The sequence below is a fragment of the Thamnophis elegans genome, chromosome 4 (assembly GCF_009769535.1).
Source record: "Thamnophis elegans isolate rThaEle1 chromosome 4, rThaEle1.pri, whole genome shotgun sequence".
In the NCBI taxonomy this organism is placed as follows: Eukaryota; Metazoa; Chordata; class Lepidosauria; order Squamata; family Colubridae; genus Thamnophis; species Thamnophis elegans.
This window is the reverse complement of record NC_045544.1, coordinates 85,280,356-85,304,205: the sequence shown is the minus strand read 5'-3', so window position 1 is coordinate 85,304,205 and position 23,850 is coordinate 85,280,356. Positions and strand designations below refer to the sequence as shown.

Here is a 23,850-nt window from a genome sequence, read left to right as displayed (position 1 = left end):
ACTGCATAAGCTGGCCTTCTACATTTAAATCGTGTGCTGTATCCTTATGTTGAATAATCTTCAGTTAAATAAATGAAGCAAGATAGATGGATTCCAGTTAAAACAATGATGGGGGCACTATTGAAAGCCCTGAAGGACTAGGTCCAAATTTTGTCCAATGGACAAAATCTATATACTGTATATGGTTAACTTGATAGCATATCATCAATTTTATTCAAGATAAGGCCATTGCTTTAATGTGGGAAATCCTTTACTAAGTAGTGTTTTTTTTATTATTAATTTAGCTTATATGGCTGTCCATCTTGCCATAGTAATTGTAGGTCACTAACAGCATATAAATACACAATACCAAAAGTGTTAAAGCAGCAGCATATGAAGCCAAACTAAAAACCATTTTATAGTAAAATTATAACAACCATTACATAGACTCAGACTAACCACGTGACATCCATGCCCAGGAATACATTGGGATCTCCAAAGTCTTCCAAAAAGCCAATAGGATCATGCCCAATCTAATCTCGGGGGTTGTAATGTTCCATTTCATTATAGAAAATATATGTCAAAAAATTAAGATACACCTTTGCCTATTTAGATGTAATGTCTGCAGCAGAAATGTGTTACTGAGTCTGGAATTGTAAGTATTTCTTACATGTCAAAACTTATAGATGGGATAATAGCCCTGCTGTTTTTATTTCAAAGGATTTCTCAAAAGTTGTGACTTTCCGAGTAAACCAAGCTGTATTGTCAGCAATTTCGTATGTTGCTGGACTGTAATTCCGTAGTCCATATTTTTTTGTATTCTGATTCATATTGTGCTGGACTGCATTATTTGAATTGCGGGTGAAGAATTGTTGCTGAAATAGTTTTGCATGTAAGATTTTTCTGCACAACTGCTTAATTATGGAGGTAGGGCAAGCCTTATTGAAACCATACTTTCTGACCCTCCAAGCTTTGTATGTATGTATATGCATTTTTTTAAAAAGTAACTAAGGCAACTTTTATGAAAGGTAAGGGGCTAAGTACTCTTTGTCTCTCTCACTCAGAAATCTAGCACATTTGAAGAATAGTTTAAATATTTTAATATTGATTTGCAGGTTTTCTCTGTGTACTTTGTTTCTGTTGTCCAGATACAAACCTCCTTGTAGATCCAAGTCTATTCAGGTAATCCTCAACTGATGACCACAATTGAGTCCAAAATTTATGTTGCTAAGCAAGAAATTTGTTAAGTGAGTTTTGCCACATTTTACAACTTTTCTTGCCACATTTGTTAAATGAATCATTACAGTTGTTAAATTAGTAACACAGTTAAGTTAGGTGAATCTGGTTTCCCCATTGACTTTGCTTGTCAGAAGGCTGCAAAAGGTAATCATATGACCCTGGGACACTACAACCGTCATAAATGTGAGTCAGTTGACAAGTATCTGAATATAAATCACATGACCATAGGAATGCTACAATAGTCATTAATCTGAAAAATAATCATAAGTCACTTTTTTCAGTGCTGTTGTAACTTTGAACAATCACTAAGTAAATTGCTGTAAGTCAAGGATTACCGGTACCTGTATGCTTCTAGGTCCAACGTGTCTCTTCTACTACAATATCCACTTAGGAAGGAGGATACCAGAGAACAACTCAGGGATTTCTATTTCATTATATAAAAGCAGAAATCTAAGTTTCTTTTTGCAACCCCACTTGCTTATTGATAAATTTGCCTAAATGGCCTTTCAGCTTCAACGGACCTTGGAGGAAGCTAGCTATCTTGACCCCTTCCAGTCCGGCTTCAGACCTGGTTACAGCACAGAAACCGCTTTGGTCGCATTGACCGATGATCTCTGGAGGGCCAGAGATGGAGGCTATGCGTCCATCCTGGTTCTCCTTGACCTCTCAGCGGCTTTCGATACCATCGACCATGGTATCCTTCTGCGACGACTGCGGGAGGTGGGAGTGGGAGGCACTGTTCTGCGGTGGTTCTCCTCCTACCTCTTGGACAGGTCGCAGTCGGTGTTAGTCGGGGGGCAGAGATCGTCCCTGAGGCCCCTAACATGTGGGGTACCCCAGGGTTCGGTCCTATCACCCCTACTATTTAACATATACATGAAACCGCTGGGCGAGATCATTCGGAGGCACGGTATAAAATACCATCAATATGCGGACGATACACAATTGTATCTGTCCGCCCCGTGCCAACTCAATGAAGCGGTGGACGTGATGAACCAGGGGCTGGAGGCCGTTAAGAACTGGATGAGTGTTAACAAACTGGTACTCAACCCGGATAAGACCGAGTGGCTGTTGTGTTTCCCCCCCAATAATTTGGCTAATATACCAACACTTAGGCTGGGGGGTCAAATTCTATACCCCTCAGATAGGGTCCGCAACTTAGGAGTCCTCCTGGATTCACAGCTGACTCTTGATCACCAGCTGTCGGCTGTGACCAGGGGGGCATTTGCCCAGGTTCGCCTGGTCCGTCAGTTGCGGCCCTATTTAGATCGGGGGGCTCTCACAACAGTCGCTCGAGCCCTTGTGATCTCTAGACTGGAATACTGCAATGGGCTCTACATGGGGTTGCCCCTGAAGTGCATCCGGCGACTACAGCTAGTCCAAAATGCAGCCGCGCGAGTGATAGTGGGCGCACCGCGGTTCGCCCACGTTACACCTGTCCTCCGCGAGCTGCACTGGCTGCCTGTTGGTCTCCGGGTGCGCTTCAGGATACTGATGACCATCTTTAAAGCACTCCATGGTAGTGGATCTGGGTACTTGAGAGACCGCCTTCTGCCGATTACCTCCCTAAATCGACCAATTAGATCGCACAGACTGGGCCTCCTCCGAATTCCATCTGCCAGTCAATGCCGACTGGCGACCACACGGAGGAGAGCCTTTTCTGTTGCTGCCCCGACCCTATGGAACGAGCTCCCCATGGAGATCCGCACCCTCACCACTATCCAGACCTTCCGCGCAGCCCTCAAGATCTGGCTCTCCCAGCAGGCCTGGGGATAGGCTCCTAATTACCCGCCCGAGTGTTTGTTTGATTGCTGAATGAAAGTTGGGTTTTATTATTTTTCTGTTGTTCACATATTGTTTTGTTTTGACCTTGCACTTCCCCTCCCCTGTGGTTGTAAGCCGCCCTGAGTCCCCTCAGGGAAAAGGGCGGCATATAAATCCCAATAAATACCTAAATACCTAAATTGTGCCTGTATAGACTCATGTATCATTAAAGGTCTTGTAGTGGTTGGGTCTGCATTAAATCTAATGTAACTACAGGCAGAGCATACAGAAAAATCACTGTCGTTATTTTACACCTGCCAGCCTCAGAAGAATGCAGATCGAGACTAGTGGCATACAGTACTGTTTTTGTCTATGGTATATTTAGCGTCTCATCTGAAAGTAAGACTCCCTTTTTCCCTTTCAGCTCAGTTAGGAAAGAATGTATGTTTTCTTTGGCTTTCTTCCTTGCCTGTTTACAAGAGAAAAAAAAACCCAAACAAACTTGATTTCAATGCAAAATTAATCAGAAATGTTCATACAGTAATTTCTTAGAATTAGCAAGTAAAATAAAAACAGTAAGTTTTAACACAAAGTGTGAATTTTGGTTTTCTGTGAGACAGATTTCTTCCTGTTAAAAGTTGTCTAATTTTAAAAGTGTGTGTGTGTGTGTGTGTGTGTGTTTGGCATGGATAAATACATTCAGCTACTGTCTGTATAAGGTCTTAGTCATCCTAATTTGTATCTCTGTTGGAGAAGTGTGGGAATGAACATTTGGAACAGTAAAATAACCCAGCATAGTATCAAGCAAATGCAGAGATACTGAGCCAAAATGCACAGATCAGGCTTACTGCCAACGCTTGAATCATCCAGCCACAATACCACTATATTAGTAATTAGGTACTTTGTTTTGTGTTTCATTGACCTCTTTATTCTTTTAAAGGTATAATTTCTTTATTTGCAAAGCAATGCACTGGCTAATTAGAAGTCTGAGACAATAGTGAGATTTTAATCTGTTTTTATTTTTCAATCCCTTTTATTACTACTTTTTTGCTCATGGAATAAATAGCTATTTCCTTATAAGGTTAGGAATGATGTAGTTTACTTTAGAACTTAATTTCTTGTCCTTTTAACAAAGCCTCCCCATGACTTGTTACATTATCCTCAGCAGTTTGTGGGCTGAGATCCATGTAACTTGGAGGGAGGAGAACATTAAGAACAATGACACTTAGTGGGTAGACAAGTTTAGGAGCTTTTTTTTAAGGCTTTTAATTGTATCAAGACTTTTTAAAGGATTTTTCCTCCTTCAAAAGGAGGAAAAGCAAACTGTCAATGTTTGACATTCTCTGGTTCTGGGGTTCCTTAGAAATTATGGGTAGAATAAATCTATTCATTTTCTAGTTTTTGAAATTTGGATTTTGATTTTCATGTTTTGATGTACTTATCCCATTATAGAGGCAGATTAATCTGTACCTGTTTTGGATTTCTTTTGCCATTTTTATTCAATTATGGAACATGGAGAAGTTGTCAAACCAGAAGTTTCCCTGGTAACTCTAGTTTTACATATTGAATTTCAAAATAGTGTATTTATACATAGTTTTATTAAGAATATTGATTATAATAGTAAAATCTAATAATTTCTCTTTATATATTTTTACTATTTCTTTCAGTTTCTTTAAGCTGCTTATAAATAGTTTTTCTTTTGTCCAAAGCTTAAAATAAACTCATTGTCAGCCTCTGCTTTGCTGCTGCTTCGGCTGCCATTGAAATGGGGAGGGAGGGCATGGTATTTGGGAGGGGACTGATTGTTGTGCTGGAGGAAGATTCTGGAGTTTCAATTGCCCATCTTACTGCGCATGCGGAGGAGGTTTCCCGCCAAGGCCAACGGCACCGACATTCCATCTTGGTGATGCCTTTCGAAGTTATCTCGCACCTGACACTTGGGAGAATTATGATTGGACTGTGCATGGGATGCCAAGGGGTGGGGAATGGGATATACAACATATCATTCGCTTTCGCGCCTAAATAATCAGACTTCGCTTTGCTACACTTCTGTTCATTTATAATTAGTAAAAGTACACTTGATTTCTATCAATGGAGTCTTGTGGTTTTCTTCCCTGATTATCCAATGAAGAAGTGCTGACCCTCATCAATGAAGATATTTGAACTTTTTTTATTATGAGGGTCCCTAACAGCTTTAAAGTTAATAGGAAACTATTTAATCACCAAAGTGATTAAAAAGTAAGGTTTGCAATCTTAGTGTCCTTGAAAAGGCTCCTCTGCAGTTGTGAGCAATCCTTTGTCTCCCAGTGCTCCAATTCATAGAAAATCTCTGTCCTGTGATTGGCTTGTGAGGAGCTATCATCCAGAGTTTGTGTGATTGATCTCCCATCCTGTCCTTATATTGAGAGGTTTCAAGGAACTTACAGTTGTCTTTTCTTTGTCATTTGTCCCCCATGAGTCAAAGTGGTACCTGAATGATCAAGTAAATTTTGAGTTAAATTCTAAATCAAAAGTTCAAAAAGTTTAATTCTCAACTGCCACATTTTACCCATATTTAATTAATGCTTCAGTAGAAAATTATTTTGCAAAATAATACTACAAACTTGCCTACAGTTTTTTAAAAAAAGAATAATGCTGGTTCATAAGCATTTTTAGCACAAATAAGGGAATGACATCTATTCTTTCCACATTATGGAATTGTAAACTGGCCCACCAATGGCAAGATGTTTTAATTCACTAATCAACCATAGTAGTAACACTAAGTAATATGAGTATACAATACAGCAAATTACTCTATGAAATGCCATAACCTGCTACCTGTGGAATCACCTAGACTTCCTTTTTACAATGTGATTTTGTCTTATTTTCTGCATTGACGTTGCCTATTATAATCATTGTTGTTTATTTTATGTTAACCTTCTATGTTAACCTTCAGAATTTGCTACATCTAAATAAGAGACAATTCTGGTGTGGTTAAAAAAATGAGACTTGTACAATATTTGGTTGACCACATGCTCTATTTTAATTGTTTTACTTGCTTCAGAAGAATTCATTGTACAAAGCAAACAGGACTTCTCTTTTAGAGTGGTACATTTCCTTCTTTGGCTTTAGTAGCTACTGATTCAATACAATAATACAATAATGGCAGTGCAGAAAATAAGACAAATTGATTCAATAGGAAAATAAGGACCCAGAAAAGTTTTGCATTGCAGGACTCTCCTATCTTCTTCTGTACCCCACATTTTCAACATTAAGTTCCTTTTCTGGGTCTTAGCAGCTCTATCCCATTCCTGCTGCTCCCTGCTTTGCTTCTGAACTGATTCTGGACATCCATGGTCTTTGGGAGATATGTAATGCAAAGGTAGAAAGGTGGTTTTTACACACTTGGGTGATAAACAAGATAATACTTAAATAGTAATGCCTAAACTCTTGCCTACTCTCCACATTAGTATCCACAAAACCTATTTGTCTGAGGAAATGGACTCTGAATTTTCAGAAATGAATCAAAAGAAAATAAAACTGAAATCTGGTGTGCTCTATTAAATAAGCAAACAAATCTATAGCTCAACTTATAGCCTAACAGCACGTATATTCCAGGACTGTTATTGAATTTAATTAGCACCTCTATAACAATATTAATGATTATGTGGGCTGATCTGTGGAAATGGTGATTGTGATTTGCTATGTAGGAGGAGTAGGCTAAAATTTAGTGGATTTATTCCTTTCCTATTCTGGGATCTTATAATAAGCTTTTTCTAAGCAGTAAATAATATGCTTTTTAATATATTAAAATGCTGCAAAATGTTTTCAAATGTGGTAGATATTTTTATTTATTTATGTATGCCTCTTGAAACAAATGCAGATCATTTCTGAAGCTGTGCCTGCCAGTTATTCTATTGCTCTTATATGATGGTGTTTCATGTGATATGTGTGACCTTTGTTTTCTTCTGAGTTTTTAATGCTGATCTTCCTTCCTACAGGGACATTTGTATCAGCTTTCACAGTCTTGTGTGGAGCCCGGACAGATCTCCCTGACAGACACATTTGTTGTGTGTTCTGGTTGAATATTGCAGCAGCTCTGATTCAGATTCTCACAGCAATTGTGATGGTTGGCTGGATTATGAGTATATTTTGGGGGATGGACATGGTCATTCTTGCCAGTAAGTTTTTGTTCATTTTTGTTTGTTACTTTAATTATTAAGAATTAAAGTGAGCTTGTGGGAAGGGGGATAGAAGTGGGTCCTAGTTAAATCAAATAATTCTCTAGCAGCTGAAAACTCTTTTTTGTGTGAGTTGATGACTTGATGGAATCTGTTTGCAGAAACAAGCTGAAGAAAAAAAATGCTTCTCTTTTTCCCTAATATTTCTTTGAACAAAAACAAAATTAGGATTTAGAGAACAGCTTTTGTCATGGAGTGACCTCTAAAACACTGTCCTTGATATTCTACTGGTATTATATTTGTCCTCTATACTAGTCAAGCAGTTGGCTCCCGGTAACCATAAATGGTGCAAAAGGCAATCACAATTTATCGATTTTTTTAAAAATAATCAGTTTGGCCATCTCAATTACCAAAGGAATTCTAGGCAGTATGCAGCAATATAATAAAAACAGATTAAAACAAACATAGCAAACCTAACAAAAAACAACGTACCAGTAGAGCTTCTCATTAGGGAAATGTTAATATAATTATATGGCTAAGAAATATCATAAACTGGGTCACAAAGGAGCCTATCCTTCAAAAGGCAAGGTCTTCAAGGCTTTCCTAAAGGCAACTGAGTCCCATGTAATGCTCTTTCAGAGGGCAGTGGGTCTCCGGGATCCCATAACATAACACTCCCTTCATCTATGGGATATGGAGCATGCTTACTCTACAATATTTACTAAACAAGCAAACCATAGAGAGAAAAAGATACTCATGTAGGTATCAATTCATGAAGGTGCCAACTAGCATATTGAATTGCAACTGGAAGCCAACTGGTAAGCAGTGCAGCTTGTGAAGTAGAGGTGTCACGTGGGTGAAATGGTATGCATCTGCAGCTACTCATACTGCTTCATTCCAACTGCAGCTTCCAGGAGTAACCCCAGCTAGAGCACGTTGTAGTAATACAAACAAATAAAAATATCTAAAACTTGAAAGACTATGAGAAAGGCCTTCCAAATCAGAAAAGAGTATAATTGGCTAATCACATGTATTTGTGCAGAGAGCTCTCTTGGCCATAGCTGCCACTAACCCCCCAAATTCTGCCTGGGTTACTGCAGTGCAATTGAGAACTAATATTGGAAAATCTCTAAAACAGAAGGTCCTTGCATCTTCAACCATTCAGTGTTGCTAGGCTTGTGAAGAAAACTCATCAATGCTGAGAATGAAAACAAGGTATTTCAAAACATAACTAATGAAGAGCAGATGGTTGTTTCGATGTCAGGCTTATCTGGGGGAAAAAGGTGGTCAGTGCTTCAGTCTCACAATCTGGGGGAAAAGATTCAATAATTCAGTGATTCCACCTTGTGTGGAATCTCACTCGTGTTCTCCAGAATCCACTTTTCAGTCTTACCAAGTAAACCAGACAAAAAACACAACCAAATGAACTAATTCTACTTTATTATGAAGCTACAGCAATAGAATCTTGCAAATCTGAAAAAACAGTTTTCCTGCTCTTACCTTTTACAACTATAGAACACGGGGAAGATTCTTTCTGAGCGTCTTGCTTCACCTTGCTATACAGCTGCAGCCTATGCGCTTTCTTATCTGGTCATTCCTTGCATTGTATTTCTTTGCCCTGCATCCCAAGTTCATTTCCACATACCATTTCATTACCTGCAACTTCTGGTAACCCACCTGAGCCCTCTGCCAGCTCTCCTGCAGCCCTGCTATCCTGCCCACATAACATAGTGTCTGCCTGTGGCACCTGCACAGCATCCTCTCACCAGCAACCCCCTCCTCTGCTTCTTGCCTGGGACTCTCTTGTTTCCATTTAATGACCTTCTGGGTTTGGTGTTGCTAAGTGATCTGTTCACATGTTATTGTACTTTAAAACCATATCATTTAACAATGGCAGTCCCAGTCCCAATTGCTGTTGTAATTTGAGGATTATTTGTAGGACAGTCCCTTCCATTCCCAACTCTCAGATCCACTCCGGAAGAATACCATGACTAATAGTATCAAAAGTTGTTGAGGGGCCAAGGAGGGCATGCAGAATTACATGCCCTATATCCCGCTATTGTCAGAGTTGGTCCATAAGTATAATTGGTGCCATCTCAGACATATAAAAAGCCTGAATTTGAACTGAAAGGGGTCTTGTCATTACTTCCCACAGGCAAACTTCCTCTGATCCTGGACACATTTTATTAATATCATAAGAAGTTGCCTTTTTATAATAATCTTAGTTGGGGACTGTTATCGTGTGATTCTAAGTTTGATGTTTTAACTACTCTATGAGAAACAAATGCGCCTTTAATCACTCTCCACCAGGTTAATCCTAACTCCTTATATATAGGAGAATTTCCACCCCCTCTATACTATACATGACGTTTTATCACTCTTTAATGTTCTCTGTTAAGTTTTTTCCCTCTATGCTAACTAATACAATATATTTTGATAGCACATTTAATCCATTAATTCCTCATTTTAATACATTTTTAGCACTATAATATTCCTTTGAAAAGATAGCAATAGGAATTGCACAGGGTAAGAAGTATGGTCATATTGTATTAACTGAAAACATTGTGATGTTGACAGTTTTATTCATGATATTATCATTTTTGCTTTTGTGTTGAGTCAAGTTTTTAATTGATCTGATCCTTTCAACTGCAGGATTATTTCCCTTCTCAGATTCCCTCAATGCATACCCAATGCATATTCTAGAAGCAAATTTAAATTCTTGTTAGTTAGGGATTTGCAAAATAAAAAAGCTTCAATTCTAAAATACCATTCTTTAATAAACAAAGAGTATCTAATCACCGTACTTATGTTTTTCCGTTTTGCTCTTTTTTGAATGTCTTATAATTATGGCTTTGTTTTTCTCTTTTATGTTCCTTTCACTTCTTCTGAATAATCAACCAAGTTTCACAAGGTATGTTTTTTCCTGATATTACTCCCCACAATTTAATCAATTTAAAGATAAACACTTTTCCTCAGGGAACATGTTTTAAACACTAAACTAAGCCTGCATTCTTCTATTAATTTAAACCATAATGCAATTGGTTTGTATGGGGCTTAGGATATTGTGAACTAAGCCACCAATATGACTAAATCAACACTTTTCGGTTTGCTTAAACCCAAAGAAGTGTGTTTTATTCAGTAAACCATGATAAACCAAACCTTACCATAATGTACATGAACCCCATCTTTAAGACTTTGGCCAGAGATCACTGAGAAAAATTCCATGATCCACATGTTTCAGTTTCTGAATCTCTGAATTAATTTTGATTCTTCATATTATGAAGCTTGAAACAAATTGCTTAAGCTTTAAAAAACTAACTGCATTGCAAGGGTTAGAAGCATATTCAGAAAAAAATCTGCAGAAAAACTGGTGAGGAACCATTTCATAAATATCTGTGTGGGGAAATTTTTTTTTTATGTCAAATGTTGCATTCAAATGTGTCCAAATAAGTCCTATTAAAATGTATTTACTTGAGGTGAGTAACAATTGAGGGCAATTCTGAAGGGAAGAATATGTGCCAAGCACATATACACTGTCCCTTTGAGCTTCTGTCCCGATTTATCAGCATGCAAACTAGAATGCAAAATATGTGTCAGCTGTTATTTACATGATGTTCCTTGTATCACAGAAAAAAAATATATATCCTTAAGCTGTCCTTAAGTTTAATCATGGATGTTTTAAACCTAATTTACATGTAAGGAACTTTGGAGAAATAATGTTTGCAACTTCTTGAGACTCAACTATTTCAGACTAGTAGTTATGTCTCAGGATGTAGTGAGCAACATATGAAAACACCTTTAGAAAATAAATGGAAACACTGTTGGCAGTGTAAATGAAGTTTTAATTTAATATATTATGCCATGGATGCAGAATAGGGGTACTTTTTGAGTGCCCATCTCTGAAAACTCTGATATGTATCCTGAATAAAATCAAGGAAATCTTGTACACAATTATTTTCTTAGTCTTTCACTTTGGCCAGAAAAGCAATGACTATTGTGTAAAGTTGTTGGAAATCCTTACCTTCTGCCGTAGTAGTTTAATATCTATCAGCACACCTGCTTGTTTTTAATCAAATATTGTTTTTATGTTTGAATTTATACTTTGCAAATCTAAGACTTAAAGAAATAATTTTCAATAAAGTAAAATTAAAGATAGGATTCCCCAGAGACTGAGATTCCAATGGAACCCAGCAATAACTTCCTTCCCATCTTCTTTCTTTCTTTTGTGTGTGTGGTTGAGTATCCAGCAGAGCGGAGGTGCAGATCAGCAGAGAGTGACCTTCACTGATCACTTGGACAGCTAACACTGCTTATGGAGACTCTGACATGTGGATTTTTGAACTGGCACAGTCAACATGCCAGGATGCCAGGCAAGCCATTCCAAAAATGGGAGAAAGCCACTGGTTAGGTAGGGATATGGCTGAGAAGGAAGATAACATTTGAGAAAACATCACTGAAGAAGTTGCAATTTTTTCCATCTTATGGGATGAACGACATGGAAATATTTCACCTCCTTTGTGACTTCTTGAGGAAATGTCCTGATGTGAATATCGGAAAGCAGAGGAAATATTGATAGATAATGTGCAATATATCAAAGCAAACATTTGAAGGGAGTTTCCCCCCACCCCACACAAAGACATTCTTTGGTGCAGGAAAGTTCAAGTTGTAACTTTCCTGATTGTGTACGTACTTGTGGGATTTTTTTGGTGCTTGTTGAATAACTGTTTTCTGCAACCAATTTAAGATTCTGCTTGCTGCTTTTGTAAATCCTGTCACTATTGCTTATCTGTTCATGCATTTTGCCACTTTTTACCTTCTGAATGTTGGAAAGGAGCTGTGAACTCTTTGTCTAACCAGAAGCAAGAATTTGGCTTTGCTAAATTTTATTATCCACCATTACTTTTTACAGATGTTTTATTCTTAATGTTGAGGACTGGATTTTAAGACATTATAATATGGAGAACATTTTATTGTATACTATGGAAAATGAAAGAAGAAAGACGTAATCTTTTCTGCTCCCTCAAAGAAACTGTGCCAGTAAATGTTAATGTATTTTGGAAATGTGCATATAAATGATGGCTAGTATTTGTAGCTGAGCTGCAGTAAAGGTGTGATATCTCTCTTTCCTAGTATATGTGCTCCTAGGGTTAATTACAGGTAAAACAAGTTAGTATTTTTAAGATACATACAAAAATAAGGCTGATAATTTACTGACATTAACAGAAGCAAAGCCCTGTTGTGTTGTTACTTATACATTCCAAGACCTCATAAGAACTTAATTATCTTTGACCAGCATCCATTCAGATTCTTGGTTATGACTATTGGTGTCTTTATAAATCATGATGAGAAGAGTTTAATAGACAGAGTCCAGTCCTTGTTCAACCATGATGACTTTGGAACCCTTGTTTTTTCAGCCATAATGTTATTAGATTGTTTTGAAAGAAAAAATAGGTGTCTTTGTGTGAAAATCATTAATGCTGCCAGAATGGTAAAATAAACTTATAATATTGTGAGTGCAACATGATGCTTTTTTCTATTCAGGAAAAATGCTTTCAGGAACTGGAAATCAACTACCATAAAGGAGGCTCAAGAATTCTGTCAAGTACATGACTGCTAAACTGTAGCTTTTTTTGGTCACACCTTAGCCAGCTAACAACATTCTACAGTTAATCATGATTTTTTAAATGCCAGATTTGAATTACTGCCACTGTATTCAAAATATTCATTGCCTATCAGTTTAGATGTATTATTGGTTTGCTACCCAACTCTGAGTTAGTTAAAAGGCTTAATGGAAGTATCTTGTCATAAATGAGAGAGCTGACATATGCAGAAAATTAAATTAAAAATCTAGGAATCTGTAATTTTATCATGTAAGACCAATTCTGATACTGCATTTTATCATGTAGGACCAATTCTGATACTGCAGCCCACCTTCCACCAGATTTGTGAAAACTCTAATTATAATTCAGGTAGTCCTCAAAAGCTGTGCAATCTCTGTGCCTGTGACAAAAAAACTGTGGAGGCAAGCTGTTCCACTGATTAATTGTTCTAACTGTCAGGAAATTTCTCCTTAGTTCTAAGTTGCTTCTCTCCTTGATTAGTTTCCACCCATTGCTTCTTGTTCTACCCTCAGGTGCCTTGGAAAATAGTTTGACACCCTCTGATATATTGGAACACTGCTAACATGTCACCCCTAGTCCTTCTTTTCATGACTAGACATATTGAGTTCCAGCAACCATTCTTTATATGTTTTATTCTCCAGTCCCTTAATCATATTTTTGTGAAGTGCTTGCATTCAGAAACTGTGGAAGGTTTTTAAGAAGAGATTGGATAACCACTTATCTGAAATGGTATAGGGCTTCCTGCTTGGACTAGGTAGGAGATCTCCAAAATCCCTTCCAACTTAGTTATTCTGTTCTATTCTGTTTTATTCGTCATGGTAATACATTCATTACTCTTCATGCTGTTTTTATTTTGTTGTGTTTCTAGAAGTTGTATCTTGTCTGAGCTTCAGTGAGGCATCCCTATGAAATAATATTGCAGAAAAGCAGTACATTATCTATGTAACTGATTAGTAAGAAACTTATGGGGAACAAAATGGTTCTTAAGATCAATATTTTACTACCAAAATTGATATCTTTCCTACCTTACACTTTACCTCCTATTGGGATTAATGACGCTTTAAAACTTTTAACCAATCTGACTTTTGGTTGGCTAATATTCTATTTTAAAGTCAGCCACTATTATAATTATATGCTTATTTAAAGTAAAATCTCCTTCAAGGAGAACTCAACTCCAGGCGACTTTATGAAGACATCCATTTAGTTCCCTTGGCAACAGTACATTACATTCTTCCAGGATGTTTCTCACCTTTCCTGCCTAGCCCACAATCCTGGTTTTTCCGCCTAGTCTCCAATTCTAAACTAATCCAACCCTGTTTAGCTTTTAAATATAAGTCAAGGTCAGGTGGATACTGCCACCTAGCTGAGGATATGCTTATTCACTTCTTCTGTATTTGTATCATGTTAAATAGATTTGTCTTGTTCATGAGAGGAAGCTCACTTTTAAAAACAAAGTTTATCTGAGCTATAATTATTTGATGGATATTGATGCCTCTCTTTTAAAAATATATAGGCAACCTATGGCCTTCAGTTGTTGATCAGCCAAACTCCCCATTATGTGCCATCACGTTGGTATCAACTCTTAGCAGGCAGAAATATATATACTTTTGCCAAGATGTTCATCTCCAATCTGGACCTTTGGAGTGCATGGCTCATGTGGCTAAGGCACTAGATTGGAGGTTAGCAACCCCACTTAGGAAACATGAATGCTATTGTGTGACGGGGTGAGCTCCTGTCATTTGCTCCAGCTCCTTGACGGAATATGAAAGGAGACCCAAATGTGTCCTCAGGACAATGATGATATCACCAGCTAATTATTTCAACATAGAAGCTCGTTAAACGGTGCCTCTGACACAAATGGTATGGGATCTGGACCTTCTAATTGTGGTCTAATTGTAGTCTAATTGTGTCCCTCCATCTTGCAGTTATTGCCTTCTTCTCCTCTTTCCCTTCATCTTTCCCAACAGGATACTTATTGCATAATGTACCCAGAGTATAATTGGAACTTGGTCATTCTTGCCCCAACTAAAAACTCTGAACTGATTTATTCTTAAAGAATGTATATCCTATGAGGAAAATTTTTGCAAGGTGTTTATTAAATAGTTTCCTAACATGAAGTAGATATTCATAATTTTGAAAGACAGCATGGCAAATAATGCTCTCCTTTGGAATTAAACATAAAGCTTTATGAAATATAAGTCAGCATATGGTGACTTATGCTGGTTGGAGCATAATGGTTGGAGAAATAATTTTTGTTCCCACATGACGTATTTGATTTGAGAATCCCCACTGATGTTATGGGTCAGTATCCAGTTTATATATTGTAAAACTCAATAGCTCACTTTATTATTATATAGGATTTTTTTTTAAATTATATTGTCCCATATGAAAGAATAAATCACACTCTAGTCTATATGGTTTGTTCCATGTAAAGATAAACCAACCTCTGATCAAGTTCAAAATAATACATACATTCTGAGCAAAATGCCTTGTCATTCTCCATATTTTTAAAAGCAGTTAACAATAGATTTGATTTGACATAAAGTGGGGAGACATGTGTAAATTATGACAAAATCTAGTTATTAAAAATGGGAAATTCGCACACACATGCATACATATATACACACATGTGCACGCACACATTCTTCTCTCAGTTTTATAGACATATACTTATTTTTCTTATTTAATTTTATTCATGTTTAATATTTATTCCTCCTATTTTCTAAATGTTTTGTAATCTAGCTGGCATAATCATGCAGGCTTCAACAGAATAGTCACTCCAGAGTCAAGGAGGATGTAAGTCAACCCAACACCTCTTGTTGAGCATTAGAGCAAGAAGGACGGACAGTTTTGATGGTCTCTGTATCTGACATCTCAAAGTTCCCAACTTCATTATTTTTAAAGTTTCAATTAACTGAGAAAGAATTACACTTTAAAGAGTAAAGTTTGTCGTTCCATTTTATTTGTCTCCTTGCTTGTTCAAATTATTTTTATAGATGCTTTATCATATCAGTTTATACAAGTGAAGGCAACAAAATCAACAATTGTGTTACAGAGAAGGTTTTAGTTAACAAAATAGAGAGATTTTTAATTGTTAGATGAACTTTGAAGTGGAAAAACCCAACTCAGTATGTTTGACAGATTCTTTTATTTTTATATGTCCATTTTATTAGTTGCTTTTGGGGCTAAAAGAGCATTCCAAACAAGCTTAAAAATCATTAAAAGCAAGTCACTGAAACTAACACAAACTCACAAATGAGCATTCTTGTGTTGCTTTGCAAGGAATAGACCTACGGCTGGGATGATGAACCTATGGTACGCATGCCAGAGGTGGTACGCAGAGTCCTCTCTGTGGGCATGTGCGCCGTTACCAGCTGCTCTTCCTGGATTATCGTCGCACATATTGGAAAGATGAAACACTGCAAGATGAAGAGATAGTTAAGAAGATACTAGACTAGTGATGGCACATGTACAGAAGTCCTGGAAACTCGAAGACCAGCTGGCCGGCATGCATGTGCACATCAGAAACCAGAAGACCAAGTGGCTGGTGTACGCATGCGGACTGGCCAGCTAATCTTAGGGTTTCCAGAGCTCTGGTATGCATACGCACACGCAGGTACATTCCAGTTTGGGCACTTGGTGTCAAAAAGGTCCACTATCATTGACCTATGGGATTTCTCTGAGGGAGGTTCCACAGATCAGAGCAGGAGAGATGTCATCAATAGTTTAGATACTGGATAATATACCTTTTTTGTAATGACAAGGTAGAATGAAAAATCAGTAGGTCTCTGAAGTTGGACCACAACTTCCTTTATCCTTTCCACTGGCTATATTGACTTGAGCTAATGTATATTGGAATCAGGCAGTGTCTGGAACCTTGCAGATTTTCCACTACTGTACTAGAAAGTCTTTTAACTCCTATCACTCTTTTGAATAACAGAAGTGGAGGGGACTTTGGAGGTCTTCTAATCCAATTCCCTGTTCAAGCAGGAAACCCTATACCAATGGTTCTCAACCTTCCCAATGCCGCGACCCTTTAATACAGTTCCTCATGTTGTGGTGACCCCCAACCATAAAATTGGTGTCTCAGTTCCTAAGACCATCAAAAATATGTGTTTTCCGATGGTCTTAGCGACCCCTGTGAAAGGGTCATTTGACCCCCAAAGGGGTCCCGACCCACAGGTTGAGAACCACTGCCCTATAGCATTTGAGACAAATGGTTCTCCATCTGCTCTTAAAAATCTCCAGTGTTGGAGCACCCACAATGTCTGGACACAACTCGTTGCACTGATTAATTGTTCTAACTATCTGGAAATTTCTCCTTTCTTCTAGGTTGTTTCTCTCCTTGATTAGTTTCCATCCATTGCTTCTTAGTTTCCATTCCACCGCCTTCAGAATAGATTGGAGAATAGATTGACTCCTTCATTGTGGAAGATCCTTTGAATTTTTGAGTTTCTTTCCTATAGTGAATCATGTCATTAACTTGCACATACTACTTACTTTTGTTATTTAAACAGTAAAGTACCAACCCCTACTCCATTTTTGATCTATTTCCCCTTCCTTTTAAAAAAGTAAAAGTACATGAAATCAAAGTAATATATATGGTCATATGTGCTGAGGGGGGTATTAGATCCATCTAGATTAGAGCAATATTTCTCAAGCATGGCAATTTTAAAATGTGTGGACTTCAATTCATGGTGGTTGGAGAATCCTAAGAACTGAAGTCCACACATGTTAAAATTGCCAAAGTTGAGAAATACTGATCCAGAAAATCCCTGTATTTTTTGTCTTTGTGACATAAAGAGAGTGTTACTCTCTGAATGCCCCAGGAAGGCGTAAGAACTTCATCTGCCTGCTTATTCATGGCTTTTCTGGGTGCTTTTTTTAACTATGGGTTTGTATGTTCCAGCAAGCACACTGAATCAGGAAACAGTTGCTATGGAAATCTTGAATTCCTAAGGATTGCCTGTGTATTGTGAGACTACTTCTATTTAATTATGCTTGGGTATGTTGACTGCTTTCATTGTTTTAATGATGTTGCCAAAGATCACTTCATATGTAATATGAGCTGGCTTAAGGATATATAATTGGTATGTAAATGTATTTTATTGTTTTGGTTTTTTTTTAAATATCCACAATTGTGTAAATTCAGTGTTTCAGTTGCTTATATAAAGTGCAAATGGAACGAGAATCTATGAATTAATTGCATGCTGAATTATACCTTTATTTCATGAAGAAAAGTGCCTGTCAAACTGAATTTGAGTGTCCAATTAATTTTAATTAACAGTGGTTTAATCTACCATGTTGTTGTTAACTTAACTATTTAAATATCACCCAGGTTTTACAGAAAAACACATAGAATTAGAGTTCCTTTTAATTTCTCACACTTAAAAACATAACAATAGCCCCATACAATCTTGAATATTCAATTTTTTAAAATGTTTCTTGCTCAAAGTCAATTTGTGAATACCTACATGACAACATTTAGGGATAGAAATGGATTGACTTGTGATGGGCTGTTTGAAAGTTGAAAGCACAAAAATCTGATGAGATTTTCTAAAAGTAGGCCAACAATTGAAGAGACTGAAGTGTCTGTTCTTCTATGTCTCATAGACATGATGCATTAAGTGTGATTAGGTGCAAACTTTAATAAATGTAATTGCTGCTTGATCTTGGATACTACTCAGACATAGATATCAGAATTAATAAAATCTGGGAATCTAATAATTTCAGCTTCTTTTCCCTGAATAATTCAGTATGTGTTTTAATAACAAAATATTTTCTAGTTCTTAAAGTCAAGAGTCTATTTATGCTAGCCAGTATAAAGAATTAGTGAAGTGGCTATGAATTCAATAGATTTCAACTAAGCAGAAACTTTCATAGTCTGCTTTGATCAATTCTAAAGTACTTTGTTTAGACCACTGGTCTGTCTAACCTATCAGTAACATAACAAATTCTCTTATACCAGTTGTCCCATGGTTTCATTGACTAATCCAAGATATAATGTGTTTCCCCCCCAAAAGATAGGGTTTTATTTTCTTTTGACCCCAGAAATAAACACGGCCTTATTTTTGGGGAGATCTTATTATTTTTGAGGTGCAGGAGGCAGCAAGTGTGGTCACCTCATGGCTGCTGCTGTGTTGCAATATTTTCGGGGATAGTTTACTTTCAGGAGAGGGCTTATTTTAGCGCATGCGCTCAAAAGCCTGATTGGACTTATTATCCTGGAAGGTCTTATTTTCGAGGAAACAGGGTATGGTTTATTCAGCTGTGGCTTAGCGTACTATTAAGATACAACCAGGGTTGTATCTTAATAAGCAATGAGATCCCAGTTGATATGTCTATTGTAATCCTTCTTTTACAAAGAAAGGAGGAACAGAGCAAGGAACCACTAAAAGAAGAGAAAAGATTACTCAGTCCTGGGGCAATGGAAAGCATAAGAAAGAATCTTAAAATAGCCCCAGCATGGTTTTGAGATAAAATGTGATAGAGAGAAACTGATAGACTTTCAAGATTCTGATATTTTATAACAAGGAGCTTTCCTGAAATCCATGCTGCTTTTGTTTCTTGACCTTGCCAACCTTGAAAGGCTGATATCCATGTAGCTCTATACTGTCCTCTCTGATTGGCAAAAGCTCCCAAGAATTTCAATCAGACTTTTTTCCTAGCTCCTGCTAAACAGATCCTTCCTGCTGAAGTCATTGCAGCTTAATTCTGTAGAATGATTTTTCACCAACTCCTCCTCCTCCTCCTCCTCCTCCTCCTCCTCCTCCTCCTCCTCCTCCTCCTCCTCCTCCTCTGCCTTATAGAATCTCTATGGAGATTCTCAATCATCCAGGTCATAGTTGTCCCAAAAGTACTTTTTCCAAAAGGCAACTTGCCTTTTTTCCCCGTTTTGGAAATGTTTCACTTCTCATCCAAAAAGCTTCTTCAGTTCTCATTTCATTAGAACTGAAGAGGTTTCGTGGTTGACAAGTGAAATGTTTTTAAAGGGACCCCCCCCCCCCGGCAACTAAGAGTCCAATTGCCTTTTTTGGGGGAAAAGGGACTTTTGGGTTGCCTTGCAGAGATTCTTCAGTGTTTCTCAGAGGTGCTTTCTTGGTCTACTCTTAAACAGCGTTTTTCACAGGAAATATAAGGAAATCTTCTGCATATAAAATGCACCCTTTATTACTGATTACAATTAGCTTTAGAGAACAATGTACGGGGGGAACAACTTTTTAAAATCTGGGCAATGTTTCCAGATTTGATAAACCCGATAAATCTATTTTTATTTAATAGAAAATATAATATGGTCAATTATCATAAAGATGTGGAATGTCTGAAAATCAACTATTGCATGGGAAAGTTGAAGGAAAGGTCACAGAGCAATTTCAAATAGTTGGAATAAAGAGTATATTCATTATATATCTCTGAATGTGAAAAATGAATGTGAAAAATGAACAGCCTTGGTGTTCATTTTAATGGTGTGTTAAAGAAGTACATGGAAAATATCTGCTACCTGCTTTGCACAAGTATTGGTGAAATTTTTCCTGAAAATTTAGCATATAAGATCTAGCTACAACTTTACAAAAGAAAACTTATTATTGGCTACCATAGTAATACACTGAATTTTAAGTCTTTTCTATTTAATTTTCCTTGAGAAGACATCCCTTTTTCCCCTCATTAAAGCAATCCCAATAGTATTTCATTATCATTTGTCTGCAAGTACTGCATGTTAAATGTTTTGACATAAAAAGCACAATTGAAGAACTGGAAAAACATTTTTATTGTTGTCGTCATTATATTAACAGAGTCATACAGCTGCCTACAGTATCTACCAAAGCATTTTGAGCAGCAGGCAACTGAAAAGCAAGAATCATTATCAGGAAAAATGACATAAAAAGAAATAGCAACAGTAGTGAAGGTCCCTAAAAATATCACAGGAATAAAACAAATTGACCTGCAGCCATAGCAGAGCCCCAATAGCCCCCTGGGCACAGTGCCTTGGGAAAGCTTCAAGTCTTTATGGTCCCTTGGAAGGTCAGAAGGTTAGGGCCATCCTGTCTTGGGGAAGGCTATTACACAAGATAGGTACCATGACAGAAAAGTTCCTATGTTACCGCTATTTCAACTCTCCAAGCCTGCAAAAGCAATACCAAAATGAGGTTGTATGAATTGATGATTCAGACTTTCTGAGGGCCAAATGTGCACCTCATAGCTATACCTCTACTTGGCAAAAGCCCAACAGCAACAAATATCACCTCATTCCTATTCGATAATGAATATAGGGTAGGAGCAAAGGATATTTTTTTTGAACAAATCAGAGATGCCTGATCCAGAGGTGGGTTGCTCCTGGTTCAGCCTGGATTGGCTGAACCAGTAATGGTGGGGGTGGGAGTCTCCACCCACCCACCCGCAAGTGCAGAAGCGTCACGCACGAGCACGAGCAAACCAGTAGTCCCAGGATTTGAAACCCACCTCTGGACTGATCCATTAGAGAAATGAGTGGAAAATTTTGTCAACTTCATTTCTGTTATTCAACTTCATCTGAGGAAGAGTTAGGCTTAAGCCTAAAGCAGCATTCCCTTTCAAGACATGTTATATAGTCAGTGAAGTTTGGGAGCCAGAGCTCCACTGTTTCCAGCTAGAATCAACCTAAGAGCAATTCATCTTGTCCCACAACTAAGCTGGCCCTCAGCTGGATCAGAGGCCAGGAGGAACACATGGAAGTGTTACTTAGGTGACTAACCAATAACCTGCTCAAAGTTATAATATATCAACTCCACTCTTATGGTTTAACATAAATTCACCAATTTACTACAAAGTACTTTATACAAATAGAATACATTTTTATATACTGCAGGCAAGGTTCCATCAACTTTTTCTTTAGGGGAAAAAAGAGGAATGGGGAGAAACGTCTAAAGAGAATTGAATGTGGTCCACCTAGCTATATTCATTAGTTATTGTTTTTTCAGGTTTTTCTGAATGATTACTCAAAGTCCCATTTGCCTGGAGGAATGTCTGCAGAATGCAGCCTTGAAAATCAAGATGATGTTTGTGATACAATTAAAAGTTTGATTGTTTTGTATCTGCACCACACCCCTGCTTGCATGACTTGTGGTTTCAGAGATTCTTTGAGGTGAGAATAAACTTCCTGTATTTCCGTGACAGTTGGCCGCACAAAGCAGTCTGGAAGGTAGGTGAGTGTATAGGAGTGTGGTATTTTACAGAAAGCAAGAAATTATCTTGAATGTCTTTTTCTTGCTCCAGAGCCAAAATCTCTTTAATACGGTACAGAATAGGTTGTGCCTGGCTCAACAGCAGTGCTGTGAGAAGTATTTTGGAGTCCCAGTGGACAATCACTTAAATATGAGCCAGCTGCAGCTGCCAAAAAAGCCAACACATCCTTGGCCGCATTAGTAGAGGGATAGAATCAAGTTCCCATGAAGTGTTAGTACTACTTTATAATGCCTTGAAAAGATGATACTTGGAATATTGCAACCAGTTTTTGTCTCCACAATATAAAAAAGATGTTGAGAGTTTAGAAAGAGTGCAGAGCAACAAAGATAATGAAGACTCAAGGCTAAAACATAGGAAGAATGGTTGCAGGAATTAGGTTTGTCTAGATTAGCGAAAGGAAGCACTTGGGGGAGGGGTATCATGATAGCAGTGTTCCCATATCTAAGGGCTGCCACAAGGAAGAGGAGGTCAACTTATTCTCCAAAGCACCTGAACACAGAACAAGAACTAATGGATGCAAATTAATTGAGAGAACCAACCTAGAACTAAGGACAAATTTCCTGATAAGTTAGAATAAATAGCCAGCAGAAAACTTTGCCTCCAGAAATTGGGGCTGTTCTATCATTGGTGGTTTTTAAGAAGAGATTCAACAACCATTAGTCTGAAATGGTGTAGGGTTTCCTGCTTGAGCAGAATGTTTGACTTGAAGACCCCCAAGGTCCCTTCCAACTCTGTTATTCTGATATAGTGTTCCCAGAAGCCAAAAAAAGTAAGCTGATATGTTCCAAATGAAAGTACCAATCTTCATTTTCAAGAGCATTTCTCAAAAGAATTCTTAAAAACAAATGCTTGCAAACAGCCCCTGGCATCTTATTTGATTGCCTCTTCTGCCATTCTCTATTGGACCCAAGCTACATCTGTTGAATATCTGCCTGCCACACATAATTGTTATATGCCAGAAATAGAAAAGGACACACACACCCCAATTAAGACCCATGGTTATTATTTGCTTTCAACAAATATTAATCACCAGGTTAAAAAGCATGCAATGAGGATATGTGGAAGCCGACCTGAGGGATTTCTGTGCACAAGGATTTGCTCTGTCCTTTGCAGTTTGTGATTACACCTCCACCCATGGCTGCTTCTTAACCAGATTGATCCCATTAATCACTGCCAAGCATTTGAAGCATCCTCTGTAAAGTAAATACTGTAGAACTATCATTTATTTCCTTGTAAACTAATCCTATAGGATTAAGACACGGATGGTAAAAATGGGTTTAATGCCAGCCCAAATGACAACCATGAAAAGGGTAGCAGCTGCCTGTGAAAAGAGAAAGAAGGGAGCCTCTTTGCCTGGATCTTGTTCAATATATCAAATATATACAATGCATGGCAAAAATGTCCCCAGTCTACTGTAGACCCAAGATTCATCTCTAAAATACAATAAATAGAGGAGGGGAGAGGAGAGGAGGAGAAGACAATACTTTACTTGACCAAATGTGATTAGACATACAAGGAATTTGTCTGCAGTGCAAAAAGAAACAGCAGATTGTACTGCTATGGGCCACAAATCTATGGAACAGAGAAATTAATTAGGCACTACTTTAAGTGCACTCCTTTAAAAACAAAACAAACAAGGTGATTCCTTTCATTTTCCAAACTCAACTTTATGACAACTTCCCAAAGAGCTCTCTCTCATCTTCCAAACTCTCATTGTTCACAAATATTTGGAAGTCTTAGTGTCATTCAAAACACTTTTTTTCTCTAATACCCAGGCCATTGTGTTGGGCATGATGCTACATTTTCCTATGGCACTTCTCAGCGTTCTATTATCCACCCTCTTGGGTATATTTAGGCATAAAATG

At 37.6% G+C, this 23,850-nt stretch overlaps 1 protein-coding gene across 1 annotated transcript in view; it reads left to right on the top strand.

Moving 5' to 3' along the window:
- Nucleotides 1-12,968, top strand: part of STUM (stum, mechanosensory transduction mediator homolog) — a 42,546-nt gene extending 29,578 nt beyond the window's left edge. Inside the window, exons 2-4 of the mRNA XM_032216436.1 lie at nt 6,963-7,142; nt 10,045-10,053; nt 11,390-12,968. Of these exons, the coding sequence (XP_032072327.1) occupies nt 6,963-7,142; nt 10,045-10,053; nt 11,390-11,430 (230 nt within the window). The 3' untranslated portion in view covers nt 11,431-12,968. The remainder of the gene's footprint in view (nt 1-6,962; nt 7,143-10,044; nt 10,054-11,389) is intronic.
- The last annotated feature ends 10,882 nt before the right edge of the window (nt 12,969-23,850 follow it).